This window comes from Camelus dromedarius, chromosome 9 (genome assembly GCF_036321535.1).
Source record: "Camelus dromedarius isolate mCamDro1 chromosome 9, mCamDro1.pat, whole genome shotgun sequence".
NCBI classification, from domain to species: Eukaryota; Metazoa; Chordata; class Mammalia; order Artiodactyla; family Camelidae; genus Camelus; species Camelus dromedarius.
Window position 1 is genome coordinate 31,630,035 of NC_087444.1, and position 17,051 is coordinate 31,647,085.

General features: G+C 38.8%; 1 protein-coding gene across 2 annotated transcripts in view; it reads left to right on the forward strand.

The window, feature by feature from the left end:
• Positions 1-601: 601 nt before the first annotated feature.
• Positions 602-17,051, forward strand: part of RFWD3 (ring finger and WD repeat domain 3) — a 34,128-nt gene continuing 17,678 nt past the window's right edge. Inside the window, exons 1-4 of one of the 2 annotated variants that reach the window (XM_031458080.2) lie at positions 602-993; positions 5,392-5,965; positions 10,427-10,629; positions 14,046-14,116. In XM_031458080.2, the coding sequence (XP_031313940.2) occupies positions 765-993; positions 5,392-5,965; positions 10,427-10,629; positions 14,046-14,116 (1,077 nt within the window). In that variant the 5' untranslated portion in view covers positions 602-764. The remainder of the gene's footprint in view (positions 994-5,391; positions 5,966-10,426; positions 10,630-14,045; positions 14,117-17,051) is intronic. The other variant, XM_031458079.2, reaches the window with a different exon arrangement.

Genomic DNA, 17,051 nt, shown 5'->3' on the forward strand with positions numbered 1-17,051 from the left:
TTAACCTTGCTGTAGCTCTGTAGAAATCCCCTTAGAGGCAACAAAAGGGGGGAAAAAGTACAAATGCTAATATTGGCTTTGGTTACAGGCTTGGAGAAGGAAAAAATTGAAAAGTCGATTATTTGGATTATCCATGAATTTAAATTATTTATGCTCTCCACTGCTACCAATTCCACTCAAAAGTAGCAGCTGAGCAAATCAAGTTTTGGCAACGTGTAGTCTGTCTGGGGTTTTGATTTTTAGGTCTTCCTTCGGAAAGTGAGATTTCCTCTTTCAGGCAGATGCTTGAAAAATGTTTGCTGTTCAGTGATATGACTGTTTAGTAGCAAACAATTTGTTGTAATGATTTGGGAATGAAGAGATCGTGTTTGGTAAGACCTTTTGTATGAGCTCTTCAACTCCACGGAGGATACATATGGACCGGATTGTCCTACTCCTCTTTACAGGCTCCGGGATTCAGCGGGAAATATTTTGAAAATATTGGATTAGCTACCAGCCTTTGGATAAAGATATCTCCTTTACCAAGAGTTAGGGAGAAGCAGCGTGAGGCACAGTTTTAGTATTTTCGTCTTCTTTTCAAAATGGACCAAGAAATCTTTCTCTTACGACTTTTTCTCGCCAGAAAGTTCAAATAAAGTGCGGTAAAACTTTTTCCTCTTTCTTGTTTGGGGACTGGACAAGAGCTGACGGTCGTGGATTTCTACCAATTGTACGAGGCCTCCTCCCACGTGGTCCCGCCTGCTCCGTTTACGAAGGAACAGCCAATGAGAGCGCCGCTGTTTCAGCCAGCGGCGACCAAAGGAAGAAGAAGAGAGGGTATTGGCTGTCGGCTGGGACTGCTGCCCAATAGGAGCCGTCCGATCCCGCGCCTCAGGCGGGTAGCTCGAGCTCCTCGGATAGTTGCTGTTGGCCTCTGCCTCGCGCTGGTGTTTCTGAGGAAACGGCCGCTGCTGTGGCGTCTTTGCGAGTTCTACCGCGTCCTTTCGGCCTCAGGTGAGGGGGGCACTTGCCTCTGGCTCCGGGTTGACTTCCTCGGGCTGGGTCACTAGACGTGGGGTCTGGGGACGCCCCACGAGGTGGGGTGCGGGTGGGCATGGAACCCCGCGGCCTGAGGAGATTCGGCTGCTCCAGCGGCCTCAACGGTCGGGGCTGAGGCGCCCGAACCGCCGCTTTTTCGGGGTTGTTGGGGGTGGGGCTGAGAAAGCCAGAACTTCGCGGCTCCCGGAAGGAGCCAGGTTTGCCGCGGGGAGGGAGCGAGAAGTGCCTCCGGGCCTCTCTCCGGGGAGCCGAGCCTCAGACTCGTCATCTTACAAATAATTGCTGTCCCGTGGCCCGCCCCGTACTTGGATTGCATTCAAGTTGACCCAGGGACCTGGTTTTTCGTTCCATCCGACTTCACCTCACAGCACTGTGAGGGAAATACTTTTACAGACGAACAAATTGAACAGAGAAGCTAGGAAACTGTCCTGAGGGCCTCCAGGTAGTACGTGGCAGAGCAGGGATTTGAACCCCGGCGGCGCCTCTTAGCCTGGTAATTGGAAGCCACCGTCCCGCCGGATGTGGATATTGATTGAAATCGGAGTAACAAAGTTTGGTAAGATTACGAGAGGTCTAGGACAAGGCTACTCAAGGCTTGGAGGGACCAGCCGATGGCCTTTTGCTGTAGGCATCCCTGGTCAGCCTGACGTCTGGAAAGATCTATATTCCTCCACATGGATTGGGAAGCTTTGCTCCATGACAGCGCTGTTCAGAGAACTTTCTATATCTGTGCTATCGCGCTCTCTCTGTATCAGGTGCCGATGTATTCTTAGTTGTTGGAGTTTTTTTGGTTGGTTTTGTGATTTGATTTTTTTGTTTGTTTTTTTTCGGGTGTATGGTGGGTAATTCAACTGGTATTTGGCATCTGCTATATACTTGTTGCTGCATGGGATACACTGCTGAATCAGACTTAGGATTCGGCTCTCGGCCTTTCACGTCTAGTCAGAACTGGCATATACGGGAAGAAATTTTTGATATTTTAACTTTTTAATATTTAACCAGACTGGAAAGTACAGAGAATAATTTTTTAAAGACCTGTGCATTCACTACTCACATCTGATAAATCTTGACCTTTTGATAGAATTCCTTCCCTTTCAACTTATTTTTTTTAAAAAAAGAAAATTATGTAGTCAAAGTCTCATCTGTACCCTTGCACGCTCCCTCTTCTGAATTTGGTATTTTTTCCGCCCAGGCTTGTTTTATACTACTATCTTTTTTTTTTTTTAATATAAAAGCCCATATCATAGCTTGATCTTGTGTATTTTTAAGTATCCTAAAAATGGAATTAATAATGGATTCATCTGTAACCTGCTTTTTTCTATTTGATATAATTTTTTTAGGAAACTTACTGTTTTAGGTTGTTAGTTGGAAGAGCTTATGGTTCCATCCTGACCAGAAGTTTTGCTTCACTTTCTTCTCCATTTTGAGTTCTCTCATTCTTGTGCTTCAGTTAATCGAATATTTTGGCTTGACCTTTTAATCTTACTGTTTTGGGGGGTGTCTGTTATTTTACCTTCTGAAAGAGTTCCTCGTCTTTATCTTCCAATCCTTCTATTAAAGCATTTTTGTTTGTTTGTTTGGGGGGGGTAATTAGGTTTATTTACTTATTAATTTTTTTTTTAATTTGATAGAGGTACTGGAGATTGAACCCACGACCTTGTGCATGCTAGGCATGCACTCTACCACTGACCTGTACTCTCCCCCCAAAGCATTTATTTTGGCTGTAAATTTTCTAAGAGCTCTTTCTTATTTTCTTTTTTTTTTTATTGAGTTATAGTCAGTTTACAATGTGCCAATTTCTGGTGTAGAGCACAATTTTTCAGTCATACATGAATATGCACATACTCATTTTCACCTTCTTTTTCACTCTGAGCTACCATAAGATCTTGTATATATTTCCCTGTGCTATACAGTATAAACTTCTTTATCTGGTCTATATATACCTGTCAGTATCTACAAATTTCGAACTCCCAGTCTGTCCCTTCCCACTCCCCTCCCCCCTGGCAACTACAAGTTTTTATTCTATGTCTGTGAGTCTGTTTCTGTTTTATATTTAAGTTCATTTGTCTTTTTTTTTTAGATTCCACATATGAGTGATATCATATGGTAGTTTTCTCTCTCTTTCTGGCTTCACTTAGAATGACATTCTCCAGGCGCATCCATGTTGCTGCAAATGGCATTATGTTGTCATTTTTATGGCTGAATACTATTCCGTTGTATAAATAGGCAACTTCTTTATCCAGTAATCTGTTGATGGACATTTAGGCAGTTTCCATGTCTTGGCTATTGTAAATAGTGCTGCTATGAACATTGGGGTGCTGGTGTCGTTTTGAAGTAGGGTTCCTTCTGGTTATATGCCCAGGAGTGGGATTCCTGGGTCATATGGTAAGTCTATTCCTAGTCTTTTGAGGAATCTCCATACTGTTTTTCACAATGGCTGCACCAAACTGCATTCCCACCAGCAGTGTAGGAGGGTTCCCTTTTCTCAACAGCCTCTCCAGCATTTATCATTTGTGGACTTTTGCATGATGGCCATTCTGACTGGTGTGCGGTGATACCTCACTGTAGTTTTGATTTGCATTTCTCTGATAATTAGTGATACTGAGCATTTTTTCATGTGCCTGTTGATCATTCATTCGTATGTCTTCACTGGAGAATTGCTTGTTTAGGTCTTCTGCCCATTTTTGGATTGGGTTTTTTTCTGATTAAGTCATATGAGCTGCTTATATATTCTGGAGATCAAGCCTTTGTCAGTTTCATCTTTTGCAAAAATTTTCTCCCATTCCTTAGGTTGTCTTTTTGTTTTGCTTATGGTTTCCTTTGCTGTGCAAAAGCTTGTAAGTTTAATTAGGTCCCATTTGTTTATTCTTGCTTTTATTTCTATTTCTTGAGTAGACTGCCCTAGGAGAACATTGTTGAGATGTATGTGAGATAATGTTTTGCCTATATTTTCTTCTAGGAGGTTTATTGTATCTTGTCTCTTTCTTATTTTCTGATTTGTTCTTTTTTTCCCTTGGCATTCTTTTAAGTTTGGATTTATTTATTTATGTACTTATTTACTTATTACTGTTTGTTGCATTGTCTTCCTTTCTTCTCTCCAAGTTTCTTCTCTTTGTCTGCTTTGGCCTCTATCTCACATTGGAGGCTTTCCTCAAATGTCAGTTGATCGTTGGCTGTTTGTTCATTTTTAAGGAGAGAACCCCAGAAAACTGATTGCTAGCTCTGTATGAGTAGCTGAACCTTACCAACCAGTGGGCTTTTACTGTTAGATACATAGACAGCCATTTTCTTGGGGGATTCACAAATGTCCGTATTCATAGGTCTTTCCTTTTAAGCTGATTTTCTCTGGAAAACAGGCCTTTAGAATCTCCTGCCTTGAGGCACAGAGAATGTATATAAACCAGAATAGTGTGTCCTGGATTTGTGTGGCAGGGAAACTGGGGAGAAGGGTTGGAAATGTCTCACATTGTTCAGTTTGCAGACTTTCACTTAACTCCATGTTTTCACTGCTGTGCTACCCGCCATGCTGATCTTAAGCATGTCTGGTTCAGTTCTCCAGTTTTCTGTAGCATAGGGAGAGGAGGTTTTTGATTGATTGTTTGCCTACGAGACATTAACTACTTTTCCAGGCTTTTAGCTAACCCTCCTTTCCTTACTTCCCACTCCCAAAACCAAATAGCACAAGGTATAATTTTCACATTGATTTGTTTATTCTCCTATTTGTTTGAAACTTTGTTATACAAGGTCTTATCCATTTGCCTGTGTTTACTTCTGTGGAGTGTCTGACTACATGACAGGTGCTTAATAAATATTTGTTGAATGGAATTAGAAATAGGAAACAAAAATTATGAAAAGGTTGGGGTAAATAAAGGTTGCACAAATAGGTAAATTTCTTTTTCTAGTTAGTAACTGAGTTCATTATGCAAGTATAGAAATGTCCTTTCTGTGTTTATTCTTTACAACTTGTTACTATGAATGATGAACGTTGCCTACTAAAATTGAATATAGTATTATATGCATTTGTTTTAGTAAATGTCCATATTCAGGCCACGATGGAGAACTGTAAGAGGTCTGGGAGATTACTTTCAATAGTTCAATCCTCTTATTTTATAGATCTATTTTAAAGGATAGTGCTATGATCACATGACTTCATGTTTTCAAAGGGCACACAGGAAAACTGGTCATAAGCGCTTGTTATGGGGGAAAAAGTGAAAATAAAATCATTTTTAAAGTTTCTCAGTTTTGCCACAAATGATCTTAAACAGATATACTAAAAGACAGATATGATTATATTAGCTACATGGCATGTTTTATCTGCTTTACTAATACTTTTTACAAATACTGTTTCCCTAGTAATGGCTCATGAAGCAATGGAATGTGATCTTCAGGTGCAGTCAGATCATGCTGCAGAGCAGCCTGCTCCTGCTGAAGTGGTCAGCGGCCAAGGGGGACCACCCCTGCTCCAGCCCCCTCCTGATGAAGTAGTCAGCAGCCAAGAGGGACCACCCCTGCTCCAGCCCCCTCCTGATGAAGTAGTCAGCAGCCAAGGGGGACCACCCCTGCTCCAGCCCCCTCCTGATGAGGTAGTCAGCAGCCAAGGGGGACCACCCCTGCTCCAGCCTGCTCCACAGGTGTCCATTGACCTGACAGGGGAAGTGGAACTCTCAGGAGAAGAGAATGTGCAGATTATCGGTCCAGGAGCTTCAGAGGAGCAGAGGCAAGGATCTGATGCTAACCACACCGTGCGAGTATCTTCATTGGATTCAATGAACAGCTTTATCAGTGGGCTGCAGAGACTTCATGGCATGCTAGAATTCCTGAGACCACCTTCAGACCGCAATGTGGGGCCAGTGAGAGTGAGGAGGAGGAGGAATTCAGCTTCACGCAGGGCAAGAGCTGGAGGGTCTCAGAGGACAAACAGTGCCAGGTAAATATATATATGTTTATATAAATTTTGAGATTCATGCCAGATTGGGAATTATGACTCTTACGTACTCATGATATGCCTCAGTGCTGCGAAGAATTGGCATTGTGACTTGGCAAGTCAGGTAATCTTTCTGAACTCCCTTTACCTCGTAAGTCAGATGAAAATAAAAGTGACTGCCTAATTTACTTCATAAAGTAATTGAGGGGATAAGTTACACCAATAAGCTTTGAAAACTAGGTGGTAGTTTGTTGGCAACGGTACCGTGGAGGCTGGCTTTTATTTAGATCATTTGTATCTTGCACATCAAGAAAGTACTTAACTTGCAAAGTTCCTCCACTTGCTCAGGATTCTTTATTCATTGGTACTCCCCTTAGTAGTGCAGTAGATTTTGGAAGACGGACAGGCTGGATTTAGAGAAGCCTTGCGAAAAGTAGAATGTGACTAAGTGGGAAACATTCCAGCCCTCCTCACCTGAGAATGTGTTGCAGAATTGAATAATTCTCTTTCATAAGTTTTGAATTGAACTTTCCTCTTGAAGGGCTTAGCTGTTAAGTTGTGATAGGGTTATTATGAAAAATAACAATTGTCTATGCCTTGCCTGTTTTTTAACTTCCTCCTACTTTATTCAAAATCCTTTTTTCACATTTGGCCTCCTAAATGTCTTCATGATGTTCAGAGAGATTGAATTTAACCTCTTCATTTTAAATGTGAAAGAAACTTGGACCCTGAAAGAGTGATTTGTTCAGGGTCTCAAGGAACAACACAGAGGAGGTTAGAGCTGGTACTGGGACCTGGATCTGACTGTTGTCTACACAAGCAGAGGAAGCTTCAATCAGATCCATTTGTTTTTTAACACTATGAAAATAATGAGATGACACTAAAAAGTGGTGGTTAGACCTTCAATTACCTATGTCTGACAAGTGAGAAAGCTGATGAGGTGATTTGTGATTTGACTGAGGTGACTTTGGAACTGAGACTGTGACTTGTGATTCTGGATTCAGCATTCTTTTCCATGTGGATCCTGCTGATTACCATACCAGGGCCTGTGATTCCTGTGGTTCCAGTCTCTAGTGCCTGGTCACTTCTAGATGTGATCCATCTAGGATGACCAGTGTTGACAAGAGTTGCAAATGCATGCTACTTTGTTATTTTAAGATGTCATTCTCTCAGATTTTGAAAGCAAAGTAAGATTTCATACATTTATGTCACAGGTGAAAGTACATTGTAGTGGAGTTTGGGGACTCTGTTGAAATAAGGGGGCTGAGATTTAAGAGTAGGGTCCCTGGGAACTGGCTGACTGTGAAGAGGCCTCTATTGTAGTCCTCAGGCTTGGTTGTTCATACATTCATTGGCTAGGGTGGGGGGTAGGGGTGTTGCTCTTGGTTGGGCACACTTGTGTTAACCAATTCACAGGAGAGTGACACTTATAAACCAGATGCCAACTTACGGAGAAAAATAGAAACACCACAGATACCGAATTTTCTTGTTGGCATGGTCAGCATGATTCTCCTGGGGATATTTACACATAGAAGCCAAACCCTGATCAGAAAATTGCTTGATGTATGTAGAATCTGTGCTCAGGGATTGAGTTACAGAATTTAGATTTTAAAGGATGTCAGTCAAACTATTTAACTGACAGTTGTATGTCTGTTTCCACAAAGAGAGTAAAATAAAGTCAAGGAACTGTGCAGTTCAATGGAGAGAACTTGGATTCTGGAGCCAGATAAATGTGGCATTAAGTTTTTTTCTCTAAATATTGTGTTGTAAATAAATCCCACACAAATTCACGTAAAAGTCTGACCTTTCCCAGGTCTGATTGCTTATACCTTCTGAATTCCTTGAGATAAATTTCTCATTATGGTGTTTGGCATTTACTCACCTGACAGACTATGCCTAAGCCGGGTGTTGAGAGCCTGGACCAAGGTAAGGAGCTTTTGCCTGAGTCTCCACCAAGAAGCCAAAATTGGGGAAACCTGCGTAGTGAGATATTTTTCCCAACAGGCTTCTCAGTCAGTCACAAACTCCTCTCGTGTTTCTTTGTTTGAGGCTGCTTGGTTCTAGCTGCCAGCGTCATCACTCATTCATCAAATATTTGTAACACTCCACTGTGCGAGAGACTGAACTTTTGCCTTGGAGATACATTGGTGAACAGGACAGATCAGGGTGCCAGTTCCCATGGAGCTTATGGAATCTTAGGACTACAGAGGGTAAGCAAGGGGCAAGAATTTACTATACTATTATTTACTTCAGAGGTAGTAAGTGCAGGGAAAGAGGAGGATTTCTTAGGTTTCAGGACTATACTCCCAGCACTGCCTCCCATTGCTTTTCATAGTTTCCCTTTCCTGTGTCCCCACCTGATCTTGGAAATGCCTGTTTTGCTACTAAAAGCAATATTGATGAGTGATTTTTTAAAAACTGGTTTCTATGCAGAATGCTATTGATATGTGTGTAGTAGCCTGCCTTTATTATGTATTTCATTTGGTTAAAATGTCCTTAGGAAATGCTGTTATGTGCATATTCTCATGAATAGCTATAGCTGCTGTTCATGCATATTCCCCAAAATAAGTTCATAAACTTGATTAGCTTTTTTCTGAAAAGGAAACCTGAGTGACATCAGTGAAAATGGCAGAGTAAGGATCTCAGAAAATTCTCTCCATAGAATCAGTGAAACAACTGGCAAAATTTATAAAAATCAACTTTTTCAGTGCCTTAGAAATTAACATATACTTGTAGCAATTCATGGAGTGATTATTAAAAACAGCTGTGTCTCAGTAAGACCAGTGAGTTTTGTGGCATCCCCTATTCCCATCCCCTTCTTTGGCTCCATAGTAGTCTTGAAAACTAACTGCCTGCAATCAGTGAAAAGCCACAGCCTGGAAGTGACTAAAGAGAGTGGAATGGAATCAAAGCTCCTTCAAAGCCTCATTCCCAAAGAATTCTCTTTCTTTGACCTGTTTGGTGGTCCCTGGAAGATCCCACTTGAAAGGCTATCTCTGACTTGCCCAATGCAAAAAACCTAAAGCCTATTTCCCAGGGTCTGTCTGAGGCAATGGATGACCATTGGAGCAACAGACTAACCAAAAATCTTAAAGGGAAAAGCTGAGGAATGAAATCTTCACATGGGGTTTTGAAAAGCTCTGACATACTGCTTGGAATCTAGAAGGCCACATACATGCTTGGGGCTGTGTGCAGCTGTGCTCATGCTCAGCAAAGACCTAAGAAGGCACTAAGCTTACAACTCTGGCTGACCTCAAGGCTCTGGGTAAGCAAGAAATGAAGGCAAAGGCAGAGCTGTCACCTGCCTGAATGATTATTGACAGCGTGCCCCAACACACATCAAGTCCCTCAGCAAAGACTAGGGGTCTTACTGGTTCCAAGTATTTAAGGAAATGTCTGTCTAGTCATGAACTCTGACCACTAAGCTAACCAAACAGAAACTTCAGTGGCCACATACAGCAAAGAATGCAAACTTTGCAGAATTACTTCAGCAAAGTCCCTAAACAAATAATAACAACTATTAGAAATAGCAACAACAACAAATCCTGGAAGGGGGGATATCTGATTTCCAGAGTTTCCACATTACACTATTGAAATGTCCAGTTTTCAAGAAAAAATTACAAGGTGTGTAATGAAAATATAACATACACAGGAAAATAAGAAAAAATAGAAACTGTACACCAAGAAGTCAAGATATTGGACCTACTGGACAAACTTTAAATCTGCTGTTTAAATATAATCAAAGAACTAAAGCAAAGTATTAATAACAGTGTGTCACTAAACAGATGATTGAAGTTATAAAAATGTACAAAGTAGAAATGCTATAGTTGACATATACACTAAATGGAAAAAAAAAATCACCAAGAGAATTGAACAGCAGGTTTGAGCAGGCAAAAGAAAGAATGTTTGTCCTTTGACATTATTTAGCTTGAAAAGAAGAATGGCTTAATATAAGGGGTGAAACAATGATGACTGAAGCCAGACTTCATACTGTACTCCAAAGACTTCATTCTGCGTAGCAACAGCAGCAGAATCACGTAAGGCCATATATGATCAACAGGGCCCTTTTTCTTCTTTCCCACTCTCTTTTCAACCTCTTAATAACAGCAGACCAATTGCTGAGTTGTGTCTGTCTTCCTTTCTTTCTTAGTTAATTAAGTAAAATATATTAATGAGTCATGTCTTTAAAAGATATTGACAAAAGAAAGGCCAATAGAGTAGAATTAGCTTTTAACTTAGGGATCAAGCTCCATTGTAGGCTAAATGAAATAATTGAATGGAAAAGAGCATATCAGGCCAGTCAACATCTGCCTAAATTGCTATTCCTGCTTCAGTGTTCAAAGGCAGCAATTAATGGCCTGGCAATGAGTTGAAAAGACTAGGATTTGCCTCCAAATTACTATGGATTATTCTTGTGATGTTGGTGTATTTTACTAGAATTCTGTTGTCTTTCTGCTTACATAGGTTGAGGGCACCGTTGGATGCATACTTTCAAGTGAGCAGGACGCAGCCTCATTCTCCAACCACTTCTTATGATTCGGAGACTAGGAATCCAGTCTCTGTAGACTTGCAGGGATCAGGTAGTTCTGATTCTGACAGTGACAGCTCCACAGAGTATGAAGAGGGGGTTGTCCAGACAGAGGAACCTAGAGCTGTTGTTTTAGAAGGTGAGTATTTTATCCGGATGATTCACAAGGCTAACATCCAGAAAGGTTAGATTCCAGAAGGTTAGAAACTCTAGACTTGTGTTTTGGTACTTTCCTTTTTGCCCCCAAATGTCATAGATTACCGCTTTATAGGTCAAAGCTTTCACTGGCCATAACTGTATAGAGACGATTTGATCTGGCTTGCAATTTAGTGTGATTTGTGACCCATTGAATTGAGTTGGTTACTTTATAGTGGCACTTTATATTCCTTTTCATTTTCTTAGAAATCTGAGAATGAAATAGATTCTTTATTCAAAAGAAAAACTTTGTTAATTAAACACCCTGTCTAGTCTGCTACTTTTTAAGTCTTAGTGTAATGTTGTATACTGTGCAAGTGGAACTTTATTTAGCAGTAGATGGGCAGGGACCCCTAAAGCTTACATTAAAAACCCTCTGATAACCTACATTGTGGTCTTTTCACACCAAAGGGAGCCAGGGCTTCTTGGACAAATGGCTTCCCAGGTCTATGATAAGAAATACGCAAAAAGAAAAGAAAAAGAAATACACAAGATGAGCCTAGGGCATTTAATTGTGCTAGAAAGCAAGGAAGCCATCTAAGTCTTATCATGTCAGTTATGTCAGTAGGCTCAGGTGCAACTCTGAAGGAGACCCTAGTGGCCAAAGATGGGACAATTTGAGCATTAAAAAGAATACTGAATGTTATTTTGGATTATAGATTGAAATATATCAAATCTGTGAGAATCTATAAATTCATAATTGTGTGCTTAAAAAAACCCAAACCATATCACCATAATAAGTTACTAGAGCTCTGACTCATTGCTCTGAAAACTGGTAAATCAAGGATTAAACATTTATCCCACCTTTCCTTTGTGAACTGTATCAGGAAAAACCAAATCGTTGATGAAGAAGGTCTTTTGTGTGTTTGTTCATTTTTTTGTTTTTTTTAAGAGTAGCTTATGTTTCAAAACTGAGAGGAAGATAGAGATTTCCCATATACCCTTTGTCCCTGCCCCTGGCACATGCATTGACTCCCTATTATTGGCATCATTCACCAGAATGGTGCATTTATTAGACACTGTAATCACTCAAAGTCTGTGGTTTACCTTAGGGTTCATTCTTGGTGGTGTACATTATATAAGTTTGGGCAAATGTATAATGACATACATCCATCATTATAATATCATATGCAGTATTCTTACTGCCCTAAAAATTCTCTGTTCTCTGCCTATTCATCCCTCCCACCCACCCCTAGGAAATTTTTTTTAAATAGAAAAATTCCAGCTAATAATTGTAGCAAGAATGATAGGTGGGGCTCTATGGCTCCTAGTGAGATGATGTATCTAGGCAAAGACCATCAGCGAATCCTACAACCATTCTTTTCACTGGAGGAACAAGACTGACAGTGCTAGAACTCATTGATTAATCTTAGCATTTTGAAGAGTGAAACCACCACTTTATGTGCATCTTGATGTGCTGCAATAAAAAATATCCATACCACCTAGGAAGTACTAGCCGCCAAAAAACATCCTGAATCAACTTGAGACTCTAGATACAATAACCATTTTGCACAGTTTACAGGAAGGAAATAGAGGAACAAGGTAAATGATACCTCAAAAATGGAGTCATTCAGCTCTAAAATAGAAGACATACTACAAATGGAACATTGGAAAAAGACCTACACGTATATGAGCATCTAATGTATTGTAAAGAGAATATCTCAAATCAGACTTTTAAATTAGTATTATTGTTAAAACTGGATAGCTAACTAGAAAACAAAGTTAGATTCATTCCTCATGCTATAAACCAGGATATAAGGGGTCAGTGATCTAGTGTGAAAAATGAAACCATTTAGTATTGGAAAAATACATAAGTGATAAAAACCAGGAGTAAGGAATACTTTGAAATCTATAAGCAATATAAGAAAATTACATAAAATTTTAGGAAAAAATTTATGACAGCATACTTTATGATTCCACTTATGTAAAATGTCCCATGAGTACATGTGTTGATGAAAGACATGTACAAGAATATAATAGCACTGTTTTTAATAGCAAAAACTGAAAACTATCCAAATATTCATCAGGAACAGAATGGATAAATAATTGTTACAAATTTACACAGTAAAACACTGTATAGCAGTGACAATGAATTACAACTCCACATATAAGTATGGAAGAATCTTGTAAACAGTGTAGAACAAATGTAGCAGACATAACAAGTGGATAGCTCAGAGATGCCATTTATATACAAAAATAGGCAAAATCAGTCAATGGTGTTAAAATTTAGTAAAGTAACCTAAACTTTGGTGGAGACAAGTTCACCTCCCTGGCTCCCCCCTCCCAAGATGTAAGGAGGACATCAAGGTATGAGGGACACTCTTGGAGTTGGTGATGTTCTGGTTTATAGTTCAGTTTGTGAAAAGTCACTAAAATGAATTCTTAAGATACACTTTTCTTTGTGTATATTACATTTCAGTAAAAGATTTTTTAAAGCAATGAGACAATTTGAGCCTCAAAAAGAAAAATGACTAAAGTTTTAAAATCACCATCTTGATCATTAGTGGAGGTTTTGAAATGTTGATGAGGTACTAGGTAGTCTAGGGGTCTGACTGACTTCACCTGAACCCAGTAAGAGTCTCTCCTGATGTGCTGCGATCAGAAGCACACATCATAGATATTCTAACTTCCCCTTCTCTTCCCAAAAAACAGAATTGAATCTACTGAGGCGTCTAGGTCTAACTGCGAGTTTATAGGAAAGGTAGTCAATGGAGCAATAAGTAAGCAACACCACAAGGAAGCAGTCGGCCAAATTGAGGATGTAAGACAAATGACCAAATCTGCCCCAACAAGTCAGTCACAAGGAGAGGATAGAAATAAGTGAAGGAGAATTGTTATAAATGAAAAAGACTTAAGAGACAGCAATTTGGAGACCTTGTCTGGATCCTGATTGGAATAAATCTATTGTAAAGAATAACTTTATAACAGTTCGGTAATTTTGAGTACAAACTGTGTGTCTGGAATGGTACTGAAGGATTATTGTTAATTTTGTTAGGTGTAATAGAGAGTGTTTTTGTAAAGAATCCTTATCAGCAAGTGTTACAAAAGTGAAATCCCATTTTAGGGTTTTTCATAAGTATTCCAAAAGAAAATAATGGGAATGGGGGCTTAGGTGTAACAAGATTAGCAAAATATTGATTATTTTTGAAATTGGATGAGAGTACTTGTAGGTTAACTGTACTATTCTACATTTTAAAAATTCATTGATGCTGCCTGGGGAGCTGTCATCCCTTTTACAACAACACTCCCAGTTAGAAATGGAAAGCTGTGTTGAGTCCGGCTTTCCTACTAGCCTTATACCTGACTTACGTCTTCTTTTGTATATTACCTATCCCCTCCTTTCTGGAAACCACTTGGCAGAGCAATTAGGAGATACCTCAGCAGAGCAAGAAGTTACATGTGACAGTGGAGGAGAGACTCTCCCCAAACAGGTAATATGAACATCCTTTTAAATGAAAGATTTTTTTTTTAATTGAGTTACAGTCAGTTTACAATGTTGTGTCAATTTCTGGTGTACACAATTTTTCAGTCATACATGAATATACATTCATTTTCATATTCTTTTTCACCATGAGCTACTATAAGGTCTTGTATATATTTCCCTGTGCTATACAGTATAAACTTGTTTATCTTAAATGAAAGATTTAAGAGGAGGGGAGGTATAGCTCAAGTGGTAGAGCTCATGCTTAGCATACATGAGGTCCTGGCTTCAATCCCCAGTACCTCCTCTAAGAATAAATAAATAAGCCTAATTACCTCCCCCCAACAATAAATGAATGAATGAATGAATGAAAGGTTTATGTTTTCATTTGAAGAAGAGGCTACAGACTGAAATGGAAAGCTCACAGATTTTGTAGGCAGGAGGTCCAGGTATGGATCCCATACAAGTTACTCACTATTTGTAAGACTTCTTCCCCTTAGGTTTAAAACCCTGGGGTTGGAGGAGGTGTGAGGAGAACTTGTCCTGCCTACTTAACAAGGTTAAGTATCAGTTAAAATAGTAGATGTGAATACAGTTTGTAAACTATTTGGCAGAATGATTGCTATGTGATAAACAATTTTTATTTTTAAAAATAACTCCATTATCCTTAATATCAGCTGTGTACTGTGCGAGTTCCAAAACATTGACCTACTTTTTTGCGTGTTTCTATATGGCCTCTGTTTTTATTTTTTCTCTCGAGAAAAAATTTTTGTTCATGTAAATTTATTTATGTGTATAAATGTTCTTCATTTATTGAAATACAGTTGATGTACAATATTATAGTTTCCAGTATACGACATAGTAATTTGACATTTGCATACATTATGAAGTGATCACCATAAGTCTAGTAACTGTCTGTCTCCAAAGTTACTAGAATACTATTGACCATATTCCTCATGCTGTATAGTACGTCCCCATGTCTTATTTATTTTATAACTGGAGGTTTGTTCCTCTTAATCCCCTTTACCTATTTTGCCATATCCCTACTCCCCCTTTCCCTGGCAACCAACCATTTGCTCTCATTTTTGTTTTGTTTTTAGATTCTATCTATGTGAGGTCATATGGTATCTGTCATTCTCTGACTTAGTTCACTTAGCATAGTACCCTCTTGATCCATCCATGTTGTCACAGATGGCAAGATTTCAAAATTTTCATGGCTTAGTAATATTCCTGTGTGTGTGTGTGTGTGTGTGTGTGTGTGTGTGTGTACCACATCTTTGTCCCTTTATCTATTGAAGGACAATTGAGTTACTTCCATATCTTGGCTGTTGAAAAATAATGCTGCTGTGAATATCAATGGGTGTATCCTTTTTGAATTAGTATTTTTATTTTCTTCCTGTAAATATTCAGAAGTGAAATTACTGGATCATATGGCTGGATCATTTTTAATTTTTAGAGGAACTTCCATACTGGTTCCCAAAGTGGCTGCACCAATTACATTCCCACCAAACAGCTCAAGTGTTCCCTTCTCTCCACATCCTCACCAACACTTACTTGTAAGGTGATAGGTAGCATGTTGTGGTTTTAGTGTGCATTTCCCTGATGATTAGTGATGTTCAACATCTTTTCTTTTCATGTGTCTATCAACAGTCTTAGTGTTTCCTTTGTAAAAATGTCTATTCAGATCTTCTGCCCATTTTTTGGTCAGGTTTTTTTTTTGACATTGAGTTGTATGAGTTCTTTAAATATTTTAGATATTAACCCCTTACCAGATACATTGTTTGCAAATATCTTCTTATATTCAGTGGGTTACCTTTTTGTTTTGTTGATTGTTTCCTTTGCTGTGCAAAAGACTTTCAGTTCGATGTCCTGTTTATTTTTGCTTGTTTCCCTTGCCTGAGGATATACTCAGAAAAATATTGCTAATATTGATGTCAAAGAACATACTGCCTATGTTTTCTTCTAGAAGTTTTATGGGTTTTCAGGTCTTACATTTAAGTCTTCAATGCATTTTGAGTTTATTTTTGTATATGATGTGAGAAAATAGTCCAGTTTGATTCTTTTGCATGCAGCTGTCCAGTTTACACAACACCATTTATTGAGGTTGTCTTTACCTCATTGTGCATTCTTGCTTCTTTTGTCATAAATTAATTGCCCATGAGTTTGCATTCATTTGATTCATTTCTGGGCTCTCTGTTCCATTGATCTGTGTGTCTATTTTTGTGACAGTCTCATGTTGTTTTAATTACTGTAGCTTTGTAGTATAGTTTGAAATCAGGGAGCATGTTATTTCTAGCTTTGTTCTTCTTTCTCAAGATTGCTTTGGCTATTTGGAGTCTTTTTGGTATTCATACAAATTTTAGAATTATTTGTTCTAGGAAAAATGCCATTCATATTTTGACAGGGATTGTATTGAATCTGTAGATTGCCTTGGGGGGTATGATTATTTTAACAATATTCTTCCAGTTAATGAGCAAGGTATATCTTTCCATTTGTGTAATCTTTAGTTTCTTTTATCAATGCCTTATAGTTTTCAGAGTATGGGTCTTTTACCTCTTTGGTAGATTTATTTCTAGATACTATGTTCTTTTTGATGCAGTTCATAAATGGGATTATTTTCCTCATTTCTCATTCTGATAGTTCATTATTACTGTGTAGATCACTGTAGATTAATTTTGTATCCTTTAACTTCTCTGAATTCATTTAAATGTTTTACTTTGAAAGGTACACAAAAGGAATTGTATTATATCTTTTTCTGATCCTATTTTCTTTTCCCCCTGACTTACTGCATCTTGGAGAGCTTTTTATTATCAGTACGTAAAATTGAATCTCGTTCTTAGTAGTAGTAATAGCTGCATAGTGTTTTATCATATGAATACATTTTTAGTTAACTCTTCCCTTGCCATGTACACTATGGTTATTCCTTTTTCTTTTTTTCTTTCTTT